Source organism: Megascapheus bottae, unplaced genomic scaffold (assembly GCF_031878675.1).
Source record: "Megascapheus bottae isolate mThoBot1 unplaced genomic scaffold, mThoBot2.hap1 HAP1_SCAFFOLD_40, whole genome shotgun sequence".
NCBI lineage: Eukaryota > Metazoa > Chordata > Mammalia > Rodentia > Geomyidae > Megascapheus > Megascapheus bottae.
In genome coordinates, this window is record NW_028327715.1 from 7,132,975 (window position 1) to 7,151,489 (window position 18,515).

Below are 18,515 nucleotides of genomic sequence, written 5' to 3' on the forward strand. Positions count from 1 at the left end.
AATTATAGAACCATCTGTTAACTTCTTCAAAAAAGCATGATAAGATTTTGATAGACATTGAGTCTTCTGATCCATGAATGTGAGATATTTTTTTCATTAAGAAATGTTAAATTTGACTTGTAATTTTCAGTTTTTTTGTTTTATCTAGTTCAACTTTTTGCAGCAATGTTTTCTCTTTTACTTTGATTATTTTCTCTTTTACCTTCTAGTAACTTAATACTAAGAGTTAAACCATTAATTTTAGACTTGTTTCCTTTCCTAATATAAACATAAGAGCTATACATTTCCCTCTAAGTTCTGTTTTAGCTCTATCCTTGAATTTTTTACATAGTATGTTTTCATCCTCATTCAGTTCAAAATATAAATTCTCTATAAATAACGATGTTCTATTGTACATTAAAAATAGAAGAAATGATTTAGCAAGCCCTCATTGTAGAAAAAGTGAATGTTTGAGGAGATAGATGTATTTAAACTAATTTAAACATTTACTTAAGTTATACAGGAATCAAACATTACCTAGTAACCTCATTTAACATGTATGGGTTTATATACCAGTTAGAAACATAAAAGAAGCTGGGCTCTGGTGGCTCATGCCTGTAATACTACTAATCTCCAGTTAACCATTCAAAAACTGGAAGTGTTTCTGTGGCTCAAGTGGCAGAGCTCTGGGCTTGGTGAAAGAGCTCAGGACCGTGCCCAGGCCCTGAGTTGAAGCCCCATTACTGACAAAACAAACAAACAAACAAACAAAAAACCTACAAAAAGAGTCAAAACAACAAAAGAAAGTCTCACAGTTAATCTTTTCAACAGTATCTCAATGGAGTTCTGGTGGACAGAAAAAGACTGATTTAATATAGAAAAAAACCTTTGGGATACAGAGCAGAAATTTACTTGCTTATTGAGGCTGGAGGCTTCCTCTGATAGTTCATTGTTCCACATAATTTATAATTCATGTGTCTTGGTGCCTTTTCTGTTTTGAAGATAATAGTATCAGAATGCAAGAGGGAAATATCAGGCAGGAAATGAAATATATTTAAAAATGGAAATGCAAGAAGAAAAAATACTTGGTGAACTCCATGTGAACAAAACCAACTTGCAAAAACAACTTGTTTACTAAATGAATAGGTTTTTTTGTGGGATCGTAAACTTAACAGTTGCTGTCATCATAACTCCTCCTCTAGATCTTCAGTTTCAGGTGAGTTTTAGATACCTTGGCAAGGAAATGTACCTGCTCATTCTTCTCATGCATTACTCTGTTCCAAATCGGCTACACATGTAATCCATATCACCTGTTAAAGCTATTAGCAGTTTTGAGTGGGAAAATCTGTTTCTAACTTGAATACCTTATGTAACCATTAAGAAAACTTTATAGCTTCTCAGGTGGCTGAGATCTGAGGATCATGGTTCAAAACCAACCCAAGAAGGAAAGTCCTTAAGACTCTTACCTCCAATGAAACTAGAAACTCAGAAAACACCAGAAATGGTGCTGTGGGCTTGAGTGGGGGAAATGCTAGCCTTGAGCACAAAGAGGCTCAGGAATGGTGCCCAAGCCCAGAGTTCAAGTCCCAGGACTGACAAAAAAAAAGAAAGAAAAACAAAATTTTGAAATAACTTAAAATAAAAATTACTAAAATATATGTAAAGAGGAAAAGTCCAATTCAAAAATTTTCACCAACTAACTGATTCTAGGAATTCTCTTGCATTTTTCTATCTAGACAGTTTTGAATTATAACCAGTTTTATGTAATTATAATGTGAGATAAATATATCTTATGTTTATTTTTGTTCTGGTTTTGTTTTGAGATAGTCTTAATATGTAATCCAAGTGGATTTGAACTCTCAGTCTTCCTAGTTTAGCCTTTTTGGTGAGTAAAGGATAGGTGTATGTTATGTTACTATAACTGGATATCCTGCATTTTTTATAACATTGTTGTAAAACTTAATTATTTAGCGACTAAAATGCCTTCGATTGTCATAAATCAATTTATCTAAACATTCCCTTCTTGATAGTCATTTTTCCTTTCCAATGTGTCACAAATATAAATAGCAACTCAATGAACATCTTCCTGCCTAATGTTTCTTTTTATCCAATTTCTACATTTATTTCTGTAAGTGTAATTCTCAAAAATAGAATTATGGTGTCAAAAAGATGCCAATGTTTAAAGCTCTTGACAAAATATTACTGCATTTTGTCAAAAGCAAGACTGAATGGATTATAGTCTTATTTGTGGAATCCAAAAATATTCAACTTTCACTGCCCCCCACTATGTCTTAATCATTTCTCTTTAGGTGGAGTAATTGTTTTATAAATTGATGTTTTCCAATTTTTCTTATATCCTCTCTTGTACTTCTGTCTTCCTCTTTGCCCATATATAAATGTTCTTTTTTATCTGCAAAATTTGCTTTATTTCACTTTATTATACTGGGGAATTATCATTTTATCTTCAGTCCTTCTTTCCTTTGGTCTCTAACAAGGCACTGGAATCATAAATTGTAACATATCAATTGTGAGTCCAGAGAAGTTGAATGAGACCGTGACTAAAGGTCACAGTCCTTCATAGATGAGAAGTGATACACATACAAACCCACCCTCAAATATGTGTTTCTATGGTGATTTATGACGTGGTTATTTTTCCATTTATGAATTCATTGATTTATCAACACATTTTCTAAGACTGAGCTCAATATGTAAAAGTACACCTGACATTTTTAGTCCCAAACAGCATTAGAAGTGGTGTGATCACTGTCAAAGAGAGCACACAGGCTCACTTATGTCATGCATTCTCATTTCCTTCCATTAATTTTACTGTCTTCTTTCCTTTCCTTGGGTCCTTTTTCTGTGTGTAGACTATCTGGCCATCCATTTAATCTTACAGATTTTCATGAGAGACACTGAGGATGCATCTGAAGTGGTCAGTGTTTCTCATGTCCAGTTGTACTTCATCAGCGCTGTTTGTGGGTGAGGAAACTGATGTCCAAGGGAGACAAGTTACTTCCTGAGAATCAGGCTCGAGTCAGAATTAGGTCCAGCATTTGATCTCAGGACTCCAGGGGAATGCTTAGAATGATGCCTCAGCTTCTATCTGCCAATTGCATGAGCCTTGGTCACTAGAGCCTGTATGGTCTCCTCCTTCGGCTCACCTTTGTGCACTGTGGTGTATGTTGCTTGAAGCATGGTCCTAATTTTGTCATCCAAACTGGCTGAGGGCTGTTCCCTTCAATCTGGATGGAAGGATATACTCCTCCAAGCCTTCCTGGGACCTAAATGTTTAAAGAGTAGGAAGTGCAAAAGTAGTTGGAAGTGCCATCCTGTCTGTCCTCAGTATGAATGAACAGAACTGCTAGAAATGCATGCCAAGAACTGCAAGGGGGATAAGGAGACAGTAGAGAGGGGAAATGATGTCCTAGTAGGGGCTTCCTTAGTCTCTCTGAAGCTCCTTACCTTACAATCAACTGACTTGGTCCCTGAATAACTCCTTGCTGCTTAATTCTGTTGGACGGTGATTGGTTTGGGATAATAGAGTCCAAAGATCAAAGAAAGCCCCCCTGAGCCTCCCTTATTAAAGTATTTGGCTTTGGATTTTGAGCATTGCCAAGCAAATCTCATTCGGAATTCTTCAATTACTTTCATTTGCGATTTTTATAATTTGGTAGGGTAAGCTCTGGAATCAAACCAATATCCATGCCATCATGCTAACTTTGATTATTTCAGACTCATCACTGGAGGGAGTGGGAGGATGCTGATTTTCTTAAATCTGATTTTATATTTCGGATTTCTTCTGCCCTGTAATTTGGCTTTGTACCCAGGCCTGAAATACTTTACCTTAGCACTGGCTGTAATAAGGGCAGATTCCATTCTATTTGTTCCATTGAATATTATTGGCTTGAATTTTATGATTTATGATTTTACATTTTGAAGGGAATTGTTTTGTTATTTGATTACACTAATGTCACTGTCCCCTCGGCCGGCAAGGAAGACGCAACACGTGAGACTTCTTCTCGAGCAGCAGTTTATTCAGCAAGCTTACAGCTATGCCGGGTCGACCCCGACTTCCTCAAAACCCTGGGCTTTTATAGGCCCATCATCCAATCACATTTGCTTTCTTACAATTCTATAGCCAATAATATAAGTACACCTCTATAGCACATTCTAAACAAGTAGCAATATGGCATTACACATACTTCCAATCATGCATAAAGCTCATGAACAATCACATCTTTTCCTGGAAACTTTCAGACAAACAACTCAGTGGTGCAACCACAAAGGCGGATGCCAGCGCCATCTTGTAATGGCGAATGTAATAGCTCTCTACACACTAACATCAAGAAGTGAGGGCTGATGAAAACAATTTTAATTTATTGCATATTCCAATTTGTTGGCCACATTTGCTTAGCTTATTGTTCTTTCCATTTTGTTGGCAAAATGTTGTTTATCCAAAACCCAGAAGATTTTAAGGGAGAAATCACAATAACATTCTTAAAGAAATAGGTATGTATGACATTATGAGAATGCACTCAATCTCCACACAGAGGGTGCTCTATGATATTTTCACTTTGCAAATAAGGAATGTGAAACTCAAAATAATTGAGCCCCTTGCCCACAGATTACTTAACTCTACCCTCCTGGTGTCTGATTGCCAACATCATCATGCCACCATTAAGACTAGAAAATGTAACTAAGTAGGTGTAGATTTTTCCAATTCCAGGGGGATACTATTGAAATAGTATTTAGAGTTAATCTGAACCCTGTAATTTAAATTTAAGAGTGATGTGTATGTGTGTGTGTGTGTGTGTGTGTGTGTGTGTGTGTTAGAGAAAGAGAGAGAGAGAGAGCAGAGAGAGAGAGGAGAAGTCAATAAAGTTAAAAAAAAAGGCAAACGGTAGGATCAGTAAGAGCTCTGAAAAGCTCTCCTTATGAAGGTCTCCTCCCCAAAAAGAGCAGAAATGGTTGTCCTGGTAACAGACATCTTCAGAAGTAGAATTTTGTTGTTTCTAATATCTGAAGGGTTTCCACGTGGACCAGGACTTGAACTTCAGCCATACTGCCCATGAATCCAACCTCAGTTCATCACAAGGGAATACGGTAAGATTTTCTAGAAGGGGAAGAGATGTGGAATCCGTAAGCTGTGCAGTGGGGTCTTCATTAGGGTGGCACCAGATTTGAATTGGTGACCCACCAAGATTCTCTAAGGATTCCACCACTTGACAAAGCTGTAAGTCAGGTAGAGCCCGAGCTTGTTCATCCGTACAAGATGGGAGTTTTTTTCTTTAATCTTCTAGGACAGGATGATGAGACCTCTTTTGCAGCTCATCAATGTGCCTGCCCTAAGGCACAACCTTTGCCTCTCAAGGTTGATGCTTCAGGAATGATATAAAGGAATATGAATGCACAAGTAAAATGAGAGAATGCCACTCTTCAACCTAAACTCCCAGGGTGGCCTCCCAGTCTATTAAGGCATAGTTTATGATAGCAGTTGTGATCACATGACATCGACCGCTTCTCTTTCCTTCCGGAATCAAGGGCTGCCTGGAGTTAGCTAAAGAAATATGAAGAGTAGGTTGTGTGAGAGTCCATTGCATATATCTTGAATTGTAAAATTCCATAGTGTGTACCACATTCTGGATCCAGTTATCTGTTGTTGAGCATCTGGCTATTCCCCATAAGTTGGCTGTTATGAGCAATGCAGCAATAAACATTGGTGTGTAGGTACTTTGGTTGTAGCCTATCATGCATATTTTAGGTAAATGTTCAAGAGTTCAAGTGTTGAGTGGTTTTGTTTTGTTTGTTTTTAAGTAATGTCCATACTGATTTCCACAATACTTGCACTAAGTTCCTTTCCCAAGAATAACGTACAGGGTTCTTTTGCTCCTACATCTTTGTCAGCATTTGTTGCTAGTCATATTTTTAATTATGGCCATTCTAACTGAAGTGAAGTAGAATCAGCATGAAAGTTCCGGGATCAAACCTTTCAAAAAATAAACATTTTAATGGAATGAAAATCAGGGAACTGAAATAAGTCTGAGTATGGGAGTCAGAGGGACACAGGCGAATGATTGAAAAAATTGAAGTGTATAAATATAGTCAGAATACTCAGTGTATCTCTGTGTTCAAGGAAGAGGCAGGTGAAACAGAGAGAATGACGGAAATAGGCATTCTGACCAAAAAACACTAGACATAGATATGGGTGTGTTAAATGGCAAATCTCTTCTATGAGCATTTGATGTTTAGAAATTTTAAAAGTCTTAAATTTGCTTCACATGGCAAAACCACTGTGGCAGCTGGATATAATTTCATATGTTTTTCTTGACCCTTGACTTGACAAAGTCAAGTGCTTAGTTTAAAGTCTGCAGTGTGGCCAAATAAGTTACGGGATTTGAGTCACTGAGAACTGAGGATTAGTTCCTCTATCTTGCTTTTGCCAGCTACAAAATCATAGGCAGGTTAATTAATTCTTGAAAAAAGAAGAATAATATGATTGGTTCTTCCAGAACAATGAAGACTGGCAGTGATAGGAAGGGATTGGCAGAGAGTACATTTTAGCCACTCTTCAAAATGTGGGGCCTGCAGTCCCTGGGTGCTTGTGAGATACGCATATTCTTGGGTTCTAATTCAGGACTATCAGATCAGAAGCTGGAATGGGGAAAGTTAGCAATCTATGTTTGAATGAGTCCCCACCCCTTTCTTCCATTTGCTAGGATCTGTTTGATCTGACGGCACTGACACTTAGAATGGTTGCTGCATTTGTATTTGATTTTACTTTTGAAGTTTAGAAAGTGACTCTGAGCTAGTGGTCAGCCCAGCCTCTTCTGTTTTCTGTGTGGATCAGCCTCTAGGTGGGATACAGAGAAGAGAAGGATGGCAGGTGAGCTGGAGGGAAGAGAAGGTCCCTGTCTTCGCTGACCTAGGTTACTCATTTTTCTAGCTCCAACAGTATGTTAAACAGCAGACTGGATTATTAGACCGGATGCGCAGAGGAGGAGCTTAGATTCTTCTCTATGTATATGTATATGCTTGAGGCACAATATCCACATGGCCTTATGATGTGTTTGACTACAAGAAAGCCCATTCGCTATACTTGCTGATTTTTTTTTTTGCCAGTCCTGGGCTTGAGCTCAGGGCCTGAGCACTGTCCTTGGACTTTCTCAAGGCTAGAGCTCTACCACTTGAGCCTCAGAACCACTTCTGGCTTTTTTTTTCTATGTATGTGGTACCGAGGAATCGAACCTGGGTCTTCATGCATGCTAGGCAAGCACTTTAACCACTAGGCCAAACTCCCGGCCTACTTGCTGATTTTTGTATTCATTTCCCTTCATGGTTCCATTTATATCTAGGCAAACTCATTTACTGTTTCTCTTCAATCATTCTTAATTTTTCCCATAAAATACTCAGATGGGATTGTTGTCCATCATTGTCTCTGGATAATTAAAAATTTTTGACAAATCCTTGAAAAATCAATGTGCCCCTTTGCTCTGTTGAGAAGCTTGTAGATGGCTCCAATTTTGCTGATGGTGTACAATTTCACATTTAGAGAAAGTAGTCATTGTTTCTCCGAAGTTTTCCTTTCCTTTCCTTTCCTTTCCTTTCCTTTCCTTTCCTTTCCTTTCCTACCCTTTTCTGTTCTTTTCCCCCTCCTTTGTATCACATCAATTCCCTGTCCAGTGGAGTTAAGATGAAACTTTTCCAGTAGGAAAATTCTTGGTTTACTAAATAAGGCTACTTCTCTCCAGAGAACCAAAGGCTCCAAACAGAACAGGGCTATAGTGCCTTCATGGGTGAAATGTTAAAGACAGACATCATTAGTACAAACTTGGGAAAAACATTATCAGAGCATAACCAATGGCTTAGGGGTTCTAGGTGGCTCTTGAGGGCTACTGAAGTAGAATTTTTCACATGATAGTGGAAAATACCACTCACTTAAGGACAGCTGGGGAAATTTAAGCTCTGCCAATGACTAAATTTTCTGGCTAAGGAAAGTATTTATTATTTTTTATTACTTTTTTCAGTGGTAGTCCCGGGCCTTGAATTCAAGGCCTGGTCACAGTTCCTTAGCTTTTTGTTAGTTTGTTTGCTCAAGGCTGGTGCTCTACCACTTGAGCCACTGTTCCAGTTGTAGCTTTTTGTTGGATACTTGGAAATAAGAGTCTCACATACTTTCCTGCCTAGGCTGACTTCAAACCACCATCCTCAGCTCTCAGCCTTCTGATCAAGAATTACAGCAGGCATCAGCACCTGGTGACCACAGTTATTTCTAAATCTCAACTTCCTTTGTATGGGAAATGGACAGTGTGGAACATGAAAGTTTACCCAGGAAACTTAGAAGATACCCATTGAGACAGCATGGAGGTACAGTAACTTGATCAAGGAAAATATCTGGTGTGACTTCCCTTGAAAGTGTGTGTTCGGCACTCTTGCTATACTCCATAATTTTCCCTCAGAGCCAATGCTCCGTGTACAAATCCATAATGCTCTCTGCGCTTGACCTCGCTTTTATGCAATGGGCCTGGTATGCAGCCTGAAAACCGACACTTCTTCCACATAGATGCTGCTGCTGCTGCCTCTCCAAGGGACACACTTTGGGACCCACGAGTCTTTCCCACAGACGTGGAGGAGGTTAAATCTGGAGAAGATCCTTAAGGACCATCTGGGCTTCTCTTACATTTTTTTTTTTATAAATTGATAACAAGTCAGTAATTAAGCCAAGAGTGTAACCCAATCTAACCATCTTTCTAATCTGCCAGGCTGATGATGGAGGACAATTTCAAGTGTCATTTATCTCAAGGCAATTGCGTTTTAATCAGGATCCCAACTTTATGCCATGCTGCTGGTGATTTGATTACCGCAATGCTGAAGCCATGTGCTAACACTCGTTTGAGTTCTTGTAATGCGGCAGGCACTTTTGATGCCGTCTCTTTCTCTTGGAGGAGTAGGAGGGCGGGAGTGTAATTGTTCCCTCTAGGAACTCAACTCTGAGGGCTCATGAGGACTGCTCGTACTCCTTTGGGACTAGAGTCAATGACTCTAGAAAGTGAAAGGGGAGAAAAGAGATCAACACATGCGCAGTAGAAGGCCAAAAGTTAAGATACAAAATTACTCACCATTCTTTACCATCTTGTGCCCCTCCTGATAGATTATATAACCCCAGGACATTGGAGTGCCAGGATGGGGCAGGCTATCATTGGCAGAATTCTTAGAACTTAGGGCCATTTTCCTACTATAAACTTAGTAGAAAGTACCTTCCTTCTACAAGGACCTCCCTGGTGGCACCAGGGCCAACCTGTAATCCAGCCTCATGCCTACAGTATGACTGAGCCCACTAAGGACGTCCTCTGGCTTAGCCAATCTTCAGTTATGACACCACACTGTCCAGCTTCACCTTGTTCACTGTGGCTTGAAAGTCAGAGCCCAGTGGACTTGGCACCCCATAGAGGCTTCAGAAGAGTAGCTTGTATGGTGATGGTGGCGAGTCCAGCTTTGATATCCCTCCCTCTCACTGTGCCTGTTCTATTCTGCCTCCTTTGGCTGCTCCAGGGCCTACTCCAAATGGAAAGTCATCTTGAAGGTATCCTTCAGTCCCCAGATGCCTTTCATCGTCCTGGCATTTTGGATAATGTCTTCTCATTGGAGATAGCTCCAAATCTCCAGTGGAACCTTCCTGAACCTTGTGTTGATACCTTAGGGTTCCTTTCCCAGGGAGTGTTATGCTCTTGATATGTGGCATGTAGGCCCTACACATATGCCCATAAGCATACACATATCCACACCTATGAATACACAATTGACATCCATACACATAATCATTTGGCTCATATACACATGTGCACTCACGCAACTATACACACTCAAGTGGTTCACACACATAGATACCCACACACAGTCATGCATGCATGCATGCACACCTACACACAGATGTCAACCTGCATGTTCACTTAGACATGTATCAACATGTATACATTACCCCACACTCACAATTCTTACAATAGACATTGATACACATGCTGCCACATATTCTCACATGCATACACACACAGGTATACACTTATCCTCACAGATGTCCACTTCTGTTCACACACACACACTCCCTGCATTGACACACCTGCATTCCACCATTTCCATGTGCTCCCCTAGAGTTCTGCACACCCATGCACATGGCGTATGAAAGTGGAGGAATGACTGGCAGTCAGGTCAAGGGGGTGGAAAGGCATCACAGTGGATAGGTTGATCTGCATCCAGCTGGAGACTTCTGCAGCTGGAGGCACAGCAGGGGTTGAACCCCCCACCGTGTGGGGTTCTGGCACGGAGCTGTGCACTGGAATTTCACATTATGGTATTTCTTGCAGGAAGCTATTCTCATTGCCTGAGAATGCAGATCTGCTGGAGAGCTGGGTGTGGTCATGTGGCCTTCCTGCTGCCCACCTCTCTTCTCATTATACAGTGCTCAAGGGAGAAGGCTGATTCTCTACAATTTCCCTCTTAGACATCTGCAAGCATAGAAGAAAGGCGTGCTGTACTGCAGAAGCCTTGGGCACCACAGAGGTTGTAAAAAGCCAACCAAACTCATCCATTTCACTCACCAAAGTTGATCATTTGCTACTTGATTTTTGATTCTTGTGTTTATTTTTTAATGAACATGGTCCTTTGACACAAAATTGAAAAAAGAGCTAGTATTACCAAATATCACAGGCTTTTTCTCATTAAATGGTATAAGTATTAGCATTCATTTCACAAAACCTTCAGTATGTCAAATGTATGTAATGTATATGTGATCTTCAGCTGAACTCTGCCCATTTGCTATCCAGTGGAACACAGGCCTGGATGTGTTAAATCACTCACACTGTTGACAAACAATGCAGCTGAGATTTGGATCCATATAGTTAGACTCCAGCAACTTAGACTGACTTATGCCCAGAGCTGTCTTCCATTTATCAGAGACATTTTCCTCAGCAACAAATATGCTGAAAACACCATTTTAGTGAAAAGAAAATAGTCCCTCATTTAAGGCTACCATTTACCTACTCAATTCTCACTAGTTGGACATTGAGATTATTTCCAATTTCCTACTAGTTTAGCAAGTGCTGTTCTGGGAAAAAAAATCTTCACACACTTATCTTTTTAGAAATGGAACAATTCTATAAGATAAATCCCACAGGGGTAGAGTTGCTATATAGGTCGATTTTTTAAAAAGAAGCATTTGATTCTCCTCACCAAACTGCCATTCCAGCAATATGCCAACCAACTGTCTTACTAGCAAGCTGTAAAATTGGCCTTTTCTCTGCAGAAGGTCTGGGGTTTTACTGCTGCATTCTGTGATTTGGCATAGTGCACAATACAGGTATCAGTGTAGCCAGGGTTCAGGCTGTGTCTGGCAACATGTTGCCATTGTATGAAGGTGATTATAGGAGTTAAGACTTGAGAGCATGAAAGGCTGAGCTCTGTTTTGTTGGAGTGAATGAAAGGTATAAAGGAAGACAATAAATGTGCCGCCTAGATGGTTAATGCATCAGGTGTGTAAAGAATCCTTGGAGAAGGTACACAACCATATCCCCTCTTCTCCCACACTGTCATCTTAATGGATGACACTGGTGGGAAAATAAGCATTGCCATTCAGTGTGGTGTAGCAGAATCTCCTGGGAAACTGTCCAAGAAAAAAGATACCCCAGAAACCCCTTTTTTCTTAGTACCCTCCTCACATCCCAGCAGAATGGAGAGTAAGTACAGGCCTCTTTGCCATCAGATGAAGCCCTGAGGATGACCTAGAAATCCTGCTCAAAAGCTGAGCTTGTTTATAATGAATCACTCCCATTCTCCCAGTCTCAGTTTCTTCATCTATTAAAGAGGATAACTGTACTTGAGAAAAAGATGTCTGGTTTCTGGAGACTCTGCCACCAGGGGATGCTTCACACCCACTCAGGACCTGGCATTATACATGCCTAGCTAACATGCACACTTTGTGATATCAGCATTGGCACTGGGGTTGGCTGCATTACATTTCTCATCTGGGGAGACCAAACAGTTAGGATGGATTAGAAATGAGTGTGTCGGGGTTCGTTGTTTTAAAGGGTATTATCTCTGGAAGTGTGTGTTCCAAACCAGCTCTGGGAAGGATGGAAGCAGTGGGAGAAATGAAAGACTGTGCAATCTCTTTTTATAACCAGAGAGAAGCACTGGAGAGCCAATGAGTCCATCCAGTGTCATAGGTCACCTGTGGCTGTGGCGTCCAACCTTCCTGCAGCAATGTAGTCCACTCATAACCTGCCAAGCATGGGGCCTCTTGTGGTGTCTATGTGTTTCAGTTTGCAGGCATCCGCTGTGCAGGTGGACATCATAGGTTTGGATTCCATTTGCTGCAATGTTTGCTGGGAGATCAGCCAGGGGTAGTCCATCTCCCTGCTGCTATCCTGGCACCCAGGCGATGAAAACCCAGATGCCCTTGACTGTCTCTAATGCCAGAGATATTCTTTCATTCTCCCTTACCTTCTCACGTCTACTTTTTAAAAAAAAATTCTTGTACCAACTGTTTTTGGTTTGCTGATTCATTATTTTTACTTTTGGGAAATGGGTTGGGAGAGGAAAGAAGCTAACTACTTAGAAGCAGGCCAAAGAATATCAGGGAGATTTTCTCAAGTGTTTTAGGGTCAAGGATAGAATTTCCTTTATTTATTTATTCATGTACTTATAGTTCAATATTTATTTGTAGTTTATTTATATATTTATTGCCAGTACTAGGACTTTAACTCAGAGTCTGGACACTATATCTACTCTACCACTTGAGCCACATCTCCATTTTAACCTCTTTGATAGTTAATTGGAGATAAAAGTCTCATTGACTTTTCTGCTCTGGCTGAGTTAGAACCATGATCTGTAAAGCTCAGCCTACTGAGTAGTTAGAATTACAGGCGTGAACTCCTGTAATTACAGGCTTATTCATATAGTTTTAATGCAGTCTTTATAATGAGACTATGTTGCACAAGATCTCATTCTACTCTTTAAATTTTTTTTTATCCCATTCTACTCTTGATCATAATTTCATAGATTATTTCCTGAACATTGACCATTTAAACGATTCCCCCTTTACTTTAGAGTCAACACTAGATTTGTAATATTTCAAATATTTGCTGTCTTTTAGATACTTTGTGTTATTTTTTTAAGTTAAGTTTCAATTTGCCAGTGTGAAAACTATAGTAACTTCCTGGGTTCACATTATGTTTTGCTTCATTAATTTTTTCACAGGATTGTATGTGATGGTCATTACCTCTAAGAATAATCTCATTTATTTTCTTACAAATTTTCCCTCACTAGATATTAATTAGAATACACTATAGGGCAGGGTGTTTGGCTTAGTGGTAGAGTGCTTACCCAGCATGCACTAAGACCCACCCCCCACCCTGCCGAATTAGATTCCGCAGTACCACATACATAGAAAAAAAAGCCGGAAGTGGTGCTGAGGCTCAAGTGGTAGAGCTCAAGCCTTGAGAAAGCCCAAGGACAGTGCTCAGGCCCTGAGCTTAAGCCCAGAACTGGCAAAAAAATAATACAGTATAAGCAGGGCACTGGTAGCTCATGTCTGTAATCCTAGCTATCCAGGAGGCTGAGATCTGAAAACTGTGGTTTTAAACAAGATAGGCAGAAAAGTCTATGAGACTCTTATCCCCAATGAAACCACAGAAACCTGAAAGTAAAGCTGTGGGCCTAGTGACAAGAGAAGTAGGCATGAGCAAAAAACTCAGAAACTGAGTTCAAGCCCTAAGACTGGCTGAAAATAAATGAGAGGACAAGTTTGTGATAGGTAGGACAGGAAATATAGTAATTCTTGGCTCTCAAGGCAGAGCCTTGGTACTTTAGTTGTCTTAAGACCAACCAGCAAAATAATAAGATTTCAGAATTGTTAACATCCATAAAAAATTGATTCAGATTCTCCAGTTATCAAATTTGTCATAGTGTTTTTTTTAAATGTAGAAAGGTCTGAAGCCCATTCTACAAGGAAACATGGAATGAATCCATATACAGACAATACACCTGTGGTGGGTGTAGGTGTTTGACTTGGAAAAGCTGGCTCTGAGATGTTTCTGATGACACAGCCTGAGCTAGCAAGGCTTTTGTCTCACACAGAAAGACCAGGAGATATTTGCAAGGTCCAGAATATTCTTCTGGAAATTGATCTTTGTGAACTCCCCTGAAAAAAAAATTTGAGTGTTACACACTGCTAATTGCAGGACTGAGAGGTGGAGTTATTCTAGAGATTTTGAGGCTGTTGAGGAAATTAAGAAGGGATATTTGCAATCCTAATTCCTCAAAGCCAGCCCAAGCAGGAAAATTCATAAGACCTTTATTTCCAATTAACTTTCAGTTGTTCGAAGTAAAGCTTTTGTTCAAGTTGTAGAGTGTTAACCTTGAGGAAAAAAGTAAAAACAAAAGTAGCTCAAAGATAGTGCCCAGGCCCTGAGTTCAAGCCCCAGGACAGGAAAAAGAGAAAAGAGAAATAAAAAAAAATGTTAGTGATAAAGATGGATGCTTCATTTTACTGCTGTTGGTGCCTTTTTCATTGTTGATTTGGCCCTATGACAAAACATGGCAAATATCTCTAAGTCGTCCTATTTTGGCACTGTTGAGTAGATCAGAAACTTAGCCACAAGAAAACACAAGAAAGACCCCCATTTGTGTGCCAGTGGCTCCTGCCTATAGTCCTAGCTACACAAGAGGCTGAGATCTGAGGATCATAGTTTGAAGCCAGTCTGGGCAGGAAAGTCCATGAGACTCTTATCTCCAGTTAATCACCGGAAAACTGGAAGTAGTGCTGTGACTTAAAGTGGTAGAACACTAGCATTGAGTGAAAAACTTAGGGACAGCATCTAGGCTTTGAGTTCAAGCCCCAGGCCAGGCAAAAACAGAACCCAAACCAAAACAGCAAAATGAGACTCCTACTTTCTCCTCTCTTTCGGAACTGCCTCCCGGTTGAGCAGGGAGTAAAAGTTGGTACATAGTATAGTTTTTCAATATTTCACAGCAGTGTCCATAAATATAGATGTAGTGGTCTTCCTAAACTGTGTTCACTGTCTGAGCCCTTTCAGTAACCACACATGCATGTAGAATGCAGTTGTCCCATTATAGTGACACTGGTACGCTTTGTTCTGAATCTGCTTCCACTTGACTTAACCCAGCTTATTTCTTTTCCTTCTTGGAACCTCACTTGAAAGGTAAAGTGAAGCTGATCTTAATTCTTCCCTCAACATGACATGCCCTTTTGAAATCGTACAAATAACAGTGTCTGATTGTCATGTTGAATTGGGGGTATGAAAGTAAAATGTTCCCAGGTCTGGCTGAAGCCAAATATTAGGTCATAAGTCAACAGTTTTGCTGAGAAACTTGGTTACTAAGAAGTTGAAAATGTATATCTTTTCATGAGAAAACTTGTTTGCCAGTAGGAAAGAAAGTCCAAAGACTGTTATCTTCCTACATGGAGGAAGAGAGATGTGTATAATTTGGCAACCTAGGTTAAAGTCCTTTTGGATGTTTGAAATTGGCTTGGTTGAGGAATGAGGGTTTGGTGTGATATTTGAAGTGTTCCCTGATGTGAAAGTTAGTGGGTGACATGGGTGTGTGTTGTTTCCGACAAGGTAGTAGGCAAAATTGTGAGAAACACTAGGAGCAGGTCATTGCCTCTGTAGATCATATTCTGTCCACAAATCCTTCTGATGAATGGAATCTGACAAGAAAAGGAGACATCTTGGATTATATGCATTTATGGTACTAAAAGAAATAAACTCTCACGGAGTGTAATTGCACATACCTGTAATCCCAGCACTCAGGAAGCTGAGGAAGGAGGAGTTGAGAATTATATGGAACCCTGAGCTTTCATATAATTAACTTTAATAAGAGAGAGAGCGAGAGTGAGAGCAGGTGAGAGACAGAGAGAGAGAGAGAGAGAGAGAGAGAGAGAGAGAGAGAGAGAGAGAGAGAGAGAGAGAGGGTGAGAGGGAGAGAGAGAGAGAGAGAGAGAGAGAGAGAGAGAGAGAGAGAGAGAGAGAGAGAGGAGAGGTAGGTAAACAGGCAGAAAGAAAGACAGACAAAGACAGAGAGAGACGGAGAGAGAAAGTATATTCTGGGCTTTCCCAGAGGCAGAAACTTGTGATTTTAGGGATTCCCTATTGAGGAAGCTGAGTCTATGGCTTGAATATCAAGCGAGACTCTGTTTCAATTTCCCAACCCCAAAGCAGGGAATAAGAAAGAAGTAAAACCCTGAGCTTTGTATTAGCAGCTATAGTGCTCTTTGAGGAATCTTAGAGGTCATGAAGAGTCTACTGAATAAAAGCAGGGGCTAGGGACAAGACCATTGACAGTTTCAAGGAGGATATACAAAGCACTGGTACAAAGGAAAAACAAGGGGAAAAGAAAATAAAATCAAGAGTCATTTGCATCACTTTCAAAAAAAGTAAAGCAATTCTCCTCTCTGGGTGTTTTCCAACTTAAGTTAAAGTTAAAATTATGGCTCAATATAGAAATGATTTCCCATTGTGGATGAGTGTGGAAAGTAGTAGAATGTGGTAGTATGCAGTAGTAGTAGAATGTGGTAGTCAGGTGTGGCTGAGTACCCAAAACAGTGCACTGGATGGGAATATTGATACATGAGTCTGTGTGTCCCCCAACGTCATTCCATGTGTACTGTACATATGCATCAACACATATCCCTTGTGTGTGTGTGTGTGTGTGTATGTGTGTGTGTGTGTGTGTGTGTGTGTGTGTGTGTGTGCATGCTCATCCTCACAAATGAGCAGTGAAAGGCAGAGCCTGACCTGCTGGCAGCTAAACAATTAGGGCCTTGTTCCCAGTGGATTCATCTCCAACTTCTGGACAACTACATGTACTTGACATTTAGTCGTGGCTACTTACTGCGCTGAACACAAAGCCATCATCTCCTGTGCTCACAGCCATCTCCTAGTGCTTTCCACTGTCTCCATTGCTCACAAGTAGCAGCATTTAAATTCCAAGTAGAAATATAAAGAGAATAATATTTACGTCTGCCACTAAGGCCTATGTTTTTCAGGGTGGGTCTTTCCCATCATTGGCAAGTTATCACATTTCCTGTACATCTCTGACCTGAAGAATCTTAATTTACGTTCTGGATTCTTATCTGAGAGGCCAAAAATAGTGGGAGAGTTTTCTGGTGAGCAAGAGAACCTTATAGAGAAATTCCACACGTCCACCATTGAGGTGTCTCACTAGGTAAGACATCACGGTTGATGGCCCACAATCTGACTTAGTGGTGATTTGTGTCTTCCAGGCAAAGAAAGGCAACTATGCCTTTTTGTGGGACGTGGCCGTGGTGGAATATGCAGCCCTGACGGATGACGACTGCTCGGTAACCGTCATCAGCAACAGCATCAGCAGCAAGGGCTATGGCATCGCCCTGCAGCCTGGCAGCCCCTACAGGGACCTCTTCTCCCAGAGGTAGGCTCTCCTGGCCAGCCATCCCGGCAACATCAGGACTTAGGCAGCTTTCTACCAATACAACTTCCACCCCAGCTCCATCTTGGCTCTCTCTGTCAGTGCTGCGATGAAAATTGTAAGGGCATGGTCTCTGCTCATGACAGTTCCTGGTACATGTAGCATGGCACTGTGAGTCATGAGTGCCAGCCTAGGGCATGAGCAAACTGGCAATAATATTCTCCAGAGACTAGAGGAAGTAGTAGAAGGGGAAGAGAGGACACTTGGCTAGATCCAGGAGGACTTCCCAGAGGTGGTGACACCAAGCCCTGTAGGAGTTAGGCTGACAAATAAATAATGAATATCAAATAATGGCTGGGAAGGCCCTAATGATAAGACTTAATGATAAATGTATTGTCAAAGCCAGATGCCAGTGGCTTGCATCTGTAATTCTACCTACTCAGGAGGCTAAGATTTGAGGATCAAGGTTAGATGCCAGGCTGGGCAGAATCTCCAATTAACCACAAAAATGTCAGAAATGGAAGCATAGCCCAAGTGTTAGAGACTCAACCTAGAATGAAAAAGGTTAAGGGACCATGCCTAGACATGAGTTAAAGCCCCAGTACTGCCACCAAAAAAATGTATATCAGTAAGCATTCATGTACACTAGAGTCAAATGCAATGAGTCCAGCTTGTGCTTGACCATGTAAGACTCTCCTATGATTGGTTGGTGTGAATCCATTCCTTGAAGCCTCACCAGCTCTGGACTCTCAGACAAGATCAAGTTTCACAGTTCTTGATGCAGGCATTTAGATTACTTCCTTGAGAAAACAGTCTCTCTGTAACCCACTCCTTTACTCTACTGTAGCAGCTTATCTTGACCTTGGACTAGCTGGCCTGGCCTCAGTCTAGGAACATGGGTAATGTCAGGGGCCTCTTCCTAGCAGCTAGCCTCTCAGCAGTGGCTCTTGTTCCCAAGGAGTGCTACGCTGTAGACCCTCCACTTGCATAGAACTGTGAGGTAGCATTGTGCTGAAGGAAGGACAGGAATGACAAAGCCAGCGAGAAGGCCCCAACTCAGACTTTGTCTGTATCTA

The 18,515-nt window shown here is 40.8% G+C and overlaps 1 protein-coding gene across 1 annotated transcript in view; it reads left to right on the plus strand.

Annotated features, from left to right (window-relative positions):
• Window positions 1-18,515, plus strand: part of LOC150039465 (glutamate receptor ionotropic, delta-1-like) — a 63,044-nt gene that overhangs the window by 24,647 nt on the left and 19,882 nt on the right. Inside the window, exon 5 of the mRNA XM_090327840.1 lies at window positions 17,276-17,442. Coding sequence (XP_090183966.1) covers window positions 17,276-17,442 — 167 coding nt within the window. The remainder of the gene's footprint in view (window positions 1-17,275; window positions 17,443-18,515) is intronic.